Source organism: Ursus americanus, chromosome 10 (genome assembly GCF_024610735.1).
Source record: "Ursus americanus isolate L20-20 chromosome 10, mUrsAme1.1.p, whole genome shotgun sequence".
Classification (NCBI taxonomy): Eukaryota; Metazoa; Chordata; class Mammalia; order Carnivora; family Ursidae; genus Ursus; species Ursus americanus.
The window spans coordinates 58,783,306-58,789,305 of NC_142136.1; the positions used below are offsets into that span (position 1 = coordinate 58,783,306).

General features: G+C 52.5%; 1 protein-coding gene across 1 annotated transcript in view; it reads left to right on the plus strand.

Annotated features, from left to right (window-relative positions):
- The window catches only part of FAM124A (family with sequence similarity 124 member A), a 97,118-nt gene extending 91,502 nt beyond the window's left edge, over positions 1-5,616 (plus strand). Inside the window, exon 4 of the mRNA XM_045796872.2 lies at positions 4,607-5,616. Within this exon, the coding sequence (XP_045652828.2) occupies positions 4,607-5,389 (783 nt within the window). The 3' untranslated portion in view covers positions 5,390-5,616. The remainder of the gene's footprint in view (positions 1-4,606) is intronic.
- The last annotated feature ends 384 nt before the right edge of the window (positions 5,617-6,000 follow it).

Below are 6,000 nucleotides of genomic sequence, written 5' to 3' on the forward strand. Positions count from 1 at the left end.
AATTTTTTTAATGTTTTATTATGTTAGTCACCATACAGTACATCCCCGGTTTCCGATGTAAGGCTCGATGATTCATTAGTTGCATATAACACCCAGTGCACCATGCAATACGTGCCCTCCTTACTACCCATCACCAGTCTATCCCATTCCCCCACCCCCCTCCCCTCTGAAGCCCTCAGTTTGTTTCTCAGAGTCCATAGTCTCTCATGCTTCATTCCCCCGTCTGATTACCCCCCTTTCTTTATCACTTTCTTCCCCTACCGATCTTCCTAGTTCTTATGTTCCACAGATGAGAGAAATCATATGATAATTGTCTTTCTCTGCTTGACTTATTTCACTTAGCATTATCTCACAGGACCAGACCCTCCTTTTTGAATTTTTTTTTTTTAATTTTTTAATTTTTTTTTTTATTTATTCGACAGGATAGAGACAGCCAGCGAGAGAGGGAACACAAGCAGGGGGAGTGGGAGAGGAAGAAACAGGCTCATAGCAGAGGAGCCTGATGTGGGGCTCGATCCCATAACGCCGGGATCACGCCCTGAGCCGAAGGCAGACGCTTAACCTCTGTGCCACCCAGGCGCCCCCAGACCCTCCTTTTTGAAGCTGACTTTTCTGCGTCTATGCAGAGCTGGAGAACACCACCAGATCTGCTGCAAACGCATCCCCCGTGCGCCCAACATGACCACCTTCCTGCAACTCCAGACCCCCGGGCCCTGGCATTACCACCAGCCAGCGCTGGTCCAGCTGGAACCCCAGCTGCCCGGCTGGCACTTCCACAGTGCACCTGCCCCCCCACCCGGCCGTGACCAACCCCAGGCGCCTCCTCTCTTCAAAGCAGCATAATTTAGGGTTTATCTGAACTCTTGCCTTCACGAGGGAGTCAAAATAAGAGAGCACAGGTAGGTTTCCATTAAACAAGCCCAGTGGTGAAAATCTCTGCAAAGCCACCAGGTGTCCGTCCTCTGCCAGCCGTTCCTGGTTTTAAGTCAAATGTAACACCGCTCTGCCCCTGACAGTGGGAAGATTTAGATGTCCCCCTAGCAGTTTCTTTCATGGCAGCCTTGGCCTTTTGCTTCTCACGAAGCAATACTCACCAGAGGCTTCCTTTTTTGGGCAGATTCAGAATTCAAACATGCGCACCAAGAGCGTGCTCCTTACATAAGGCTCCCAAGAAGGAAGTTAGAGGCTGATGTGCACTGATCAAGTAAGAAAATACACTGGGGCGCCCAGGGGAGTAGGCCCTCGGGGAACATCCTAGATAGGCCTCTTGATTAATAAACATTGCCTCTCCCCTCCCGAAGCATCCTCCATACCCAAGGACTTCCTTCTCTCAGGAGCTTCATGATTTATTTTTTCTTGTTTGGCCTAACTCAAATGATTGAGACCACCGGTTTGTCTCTCCAACAGCCAGCTAGCTATGACACCTCTTGGGCATAGCTGTGCCTTCGGAGGCTGCTCCTCACCCCACCCCAAAGGTAGGACTCCTCCTGCTTACGCGCCTCGTACGTGTCAGGCACTGGACATGGCAGGTGCTGAGCGGGATCGCCCTCACGGAGCAGGGAGCCTTGCAGAGAAAATAAACCACGTACTGGAGCAGTACAGCGGGGTCAGAGGGCTGGGCTGGGCATCGAGGCGTTGCTGCAGCACCGAGCGGCAAGGCCCGAGGAGTGGATCAACCCCAGCAGGAGCCAGCTCGGCCCGGAGGCTTCCCTACCATGTTCAGCCAGGTCCCTCGTGCACATAAGAGCAGGGGCTGCTCCACACCGAAGCGCCACTGTGAGAATGGCCTTGTGCGGTGTTATCTTTAGAAGAAACCATACCGTACCCACTTACAGCCTGTACCAAAAGCATTTTGCATCATGCTCTGCAAGTGTCTATAACTCGGACCATCAGAAATCCCCTTAATTGCTTTCACCTTCAGCTCCTTAAGCCACCCTTGGCAGAACGACGCGGGAATTTGAAGAGCTATACAGAGTCCTGAAAGGGCAAGACTAGAATCAGCAGGTCATGGGGACACGCACCACCGAATGCAGAGGCTGAGAAGTAAGGAGAGGATCCGGAAGGTTGCACAGATAATCCGTACAAAGTCCTGAATATCCAAATTGATGTTGGAGAAGAAACTCACGCAAGCAACTGAGAACGTAGCTTGTCACGAGTCTTACGAAGTGAAAGACTACAGCAGCATTTTCTAAAATGCTTTCTACCACCGTCTTCCTCTGTCCAGTCCTTTCTCCTTAACCCCGCTGCCGCAGACTTCGCCTTGTCACCATCTTGCTTCAAGGCTTCAGGTTTTGAAGCACAGGGGCCTTATGTGGACATGTGATTTGGGGCCCGCCCTGACGAGGCTCCCTCTCACCTCCTCAGGGCTCACCTCCTGCTTTGGTTCATGCCTCCAGCCTCTGATCGGGCTGCTCCGTGCCTGAGGGTGCTTCCATGCCACACCTGTTGCTCTCCAGTTGGCAAACCCCTCTTGCACCTCCGAGATCTTGTCCAAGTAGGACTGCCAAGGCAAGCTTTTTCTACCCTGTCCCCATGCTGCCTCACCTCTCTGCAAATCAACCTCTCCCTCCTTTGTGCCCTGACATGGCCCACATATTGCCACTCGCTTTCTCATCACGCTCAGTTTATTACACCTGACGCTGTATTGTTCGTTGTTAGGAGCTAAGATTATGTCTTATTCAAAATTATCTGTGCCTGCCCTCCAGACCTTTTTCACATCAAAGAGCGCATAGAAAATGGTAATTAGAATATTTATGTGGTGCAAGAGGCCGCAAGCAAAAGAGATCAATATCTTGGCGCCCCCTTAATAACCTATTCAAAACTTAAACACTCCCGTGGAGAAGCTCTGCCTAAAAGACCCTCAGTTAGTGTTGGTTGAAAGAATGAGTCAATCAGACTGTTCATAAGATTAGGAGAGATCTGCAATTAGGCAAAGACCTTAGAAATCAATGAAAGGAATGGTCATACAGAAAAAAACAGAATGAAGACTCCAACATAAGGATGAGTATGGAGATTTCTCACCTAGTCAAGGTCTCCTTGGCCACAATGGCACTAGACTCCATTCCCAACGTGAACTTCATCACTGCTCTTCCTCATGCACCTTGACTCTAATCAAGCCAACTGCGCGCCCCGCACGTTCTTTGCTTACCTGCCAACGGTCAGCCTCTGTTTGGGTTGGCCTCTCTCCAGCACAGCCTCGTCTCCACCCCTGCCGTCCAGCGGGAGGACAGCTGCCCATCTCAAAGGCTCGCCTGTAGGGCCACCTCCACTGGAGATCCCTCTGCTCCCACCAGGCAGGCATGTGTGGTCTCTCCTCCACAGCCCTGCTGTTGTGCCTCTTGTCAGGCTCTCGTCCGAGCGATTTCTGTCTCCTATCCTTTCAATGAAATGTAAGTTTCATGTGGTCAAAGACTGAGTCTCGTTGTAGTTTCCGCTCCTTCACCTGTAATAGATACACGATAAATGTATCTTCCATTCACCTAGATCTCCCAAGCGCCTGTGGGAAAACCTGGTTCCTGTTTAATAAGGAAGCAAGAGTGTCTGTTGTATAGGGAAGGGCCTGCTGGGTGCCAGGAAAGATCCCTGATAGTAAACCAGGGATCAGAACCCTTATTTCAAGGATTCATAAATTAGATGATCCTATGCTAAATAGAGCCAGACCCACTGTCCCCAAATCCATCATTTAATGGAAACTTTGCATAGTAAGTTTGGCTGTAGGCTTGGGCATTGAGCTAGCCCAGAGGGAGACGCTAAGAGCAGCAGCCCTAGGGGGGACCGTGAGTCGTATAGGGGTCCCCAGTTCCATACAACGGAAGCAGTTTCCCAGTGCGCCACAGGGAGGGTGGGGGGCATAGTTGAACAGGGTGAGGTCTTAGAGGGAGACACTGCTTGCCCAAGCCCTAAGGGGCATCTGTGGGGCCCAGGAGTAGTCAGCAGCCCCCCTTCCTGTCCAGTCCCTGAAGGGTAGAGTGTATGGAGGAGTCAGTGGCTCCAGATAGCAAGTAAATTAGATGCTAATTTCCTGATAGGCCCTCACTCATCAAAGATTTACCGCCCTGAGCCATGGGCCACCGCAGCCCTAGGATATGTCCTGGCAATCACACACATACTGGGATCGAGTCCGTGTTGATCTGATCGGAGACTGTGATATGCCACGCTGATCACCCCCATCTTCCCATCAGTTACATCGAACAGTGGTGCTCTGGTTGGACAGAAACACACCCTTCAAGTGTCTTTTTTGCATTTACTGGTAATCCTTATCTCCCTTGTCATGCTCAGCCAGGCCCTCATTCTTGTGGGAATCCATAGGGCAAGTACCCCTCCCTACGTCCTTGAAATAGTGGAAGTTTCTATGGCGACCAGGGGCTGCATCTCCTAGGTTCAGAGAGGTCTCCTCAGGCTGAGAAGTCCGATCCACACTCCCCCCCCCCCCAAGCTCTGCTACCTCTTTGCTTTAGAGTTTGGAGAATGAAATGTCTGGCAATGTTTTCTTGCCACGACACTGCTGGAAGTTTCGAGTTATCAGTGTGTTTCGTGGTGTATGTAACGTCCTCCTCCCCCGATGCCCCCAGTCCCACGCTAACGAGATGTGCCCTCCTCCCCACAGGCGCAAAGGGTGCACAGGAGGCTCCCTAAGGCCGGCAGAAGCCACCGCCCGTCAGAGCAGAGACCTCCTTCCATGCCTTCCCCGAGCACCACCACAATGAGCTGGGCGCTAGGCAGCAGGCAGCAGCCCCTCCTGGACGGGTCACACCCGGGGCCCCAGCAGGAATCGTCCAGACGAGCCAGCAGCCCTCCCAGCCTCCCCTGGTCCTTCCAGAGAAGCAAGTCTTTGTTTTGTTTGCCTACAGGAGACCCCTCTCCGGACTCCTCCGCTCTCCCACAGTGGTTTTCAAACACAGACACCCCAGGGCACAGGGCGTCGGAGTGGAGGCACGGCCACCTCCTCTCCATCGATGACTTGGAGGGGGCCCAGGAGACTGACGTGGACACGGGCCTCCGGCTGTCCTCCTCGGACCTCTCTGTGGTCTCTGCCTATTCGGCGCCCAGCAGGTTCTGCAGCACCGTGGAAACAACCCTCCCCCCTGAAAGCTGCCGCAGCCACTGGTCGAAGCCCAAGGGTTTCAGAGAAGGGCCGCTGCCCACTGGGAGCGGGGTGAGCACGGGGTCCGCCTGGGCTTCCCTCCCTTTCTTCACCAAAGGGTCTTCCAGCTCCTCAGCCACAGCTGCTGCCGCTCCCCCCGCTCCTGGCACCTCCTCCCTGGGAGAGTCCTCCCCAGAGCCTCCCCGTGAGGCTCCCAGCGCAGAGGAGACCGCGGTCAGGGACACCCCGCCACCCCCAGTGCCAGCCGGACCTGTGGACAATGACATGGAGGAATTCTACATCTGAACACCCTCTCCTCCTGTGTTTCAGACGCACAGGCTCAGGTCCCTACGGCCCCTCTGGGCTCTGACCACCACCCGTGCTCTCAGCCGGCTCCCGGGTCTGCCGGGAATCTGTCCGTCTCACCGGTTCGTTCGCACATCTGCCACACCACCCATTCTTAGAGGTGGCATAGTTTAGAGACTTGCTGGAAAAATCCTCGCATCTTTATACAAATAAATTCTCAAGCTTAAGTTGTAAAAATTTTTTTGAATACCCAATTCCTTTTGAGATACGGTTTTAGTGCACTTGATACAATTTAAATGCCTCATGTAATTATTTGAAATGAAAAGAAAACCTAGTCAGCCAGAGCTGATTTGGCAATTTTTCATGCTGTGAAGGAAAAACAAAGCCAAAATGTTGAGTGTGGGAAAGATACTAAGTGACCTGTATGAGAGATCGGTGCACAATAGCGTCACGTACGGCTTACTGGATTCTGCATACATATTTGCATTACCAGGCAACGGTGGCCCCAAGAATTTCCAGGGAGTGCTTACAGTGAAAGAAGTCAGCTCGATGAACGGTAAACATATATCAGGCTACAGTAATGCCTCGCTGGCATGCCACGCCCACCTGAA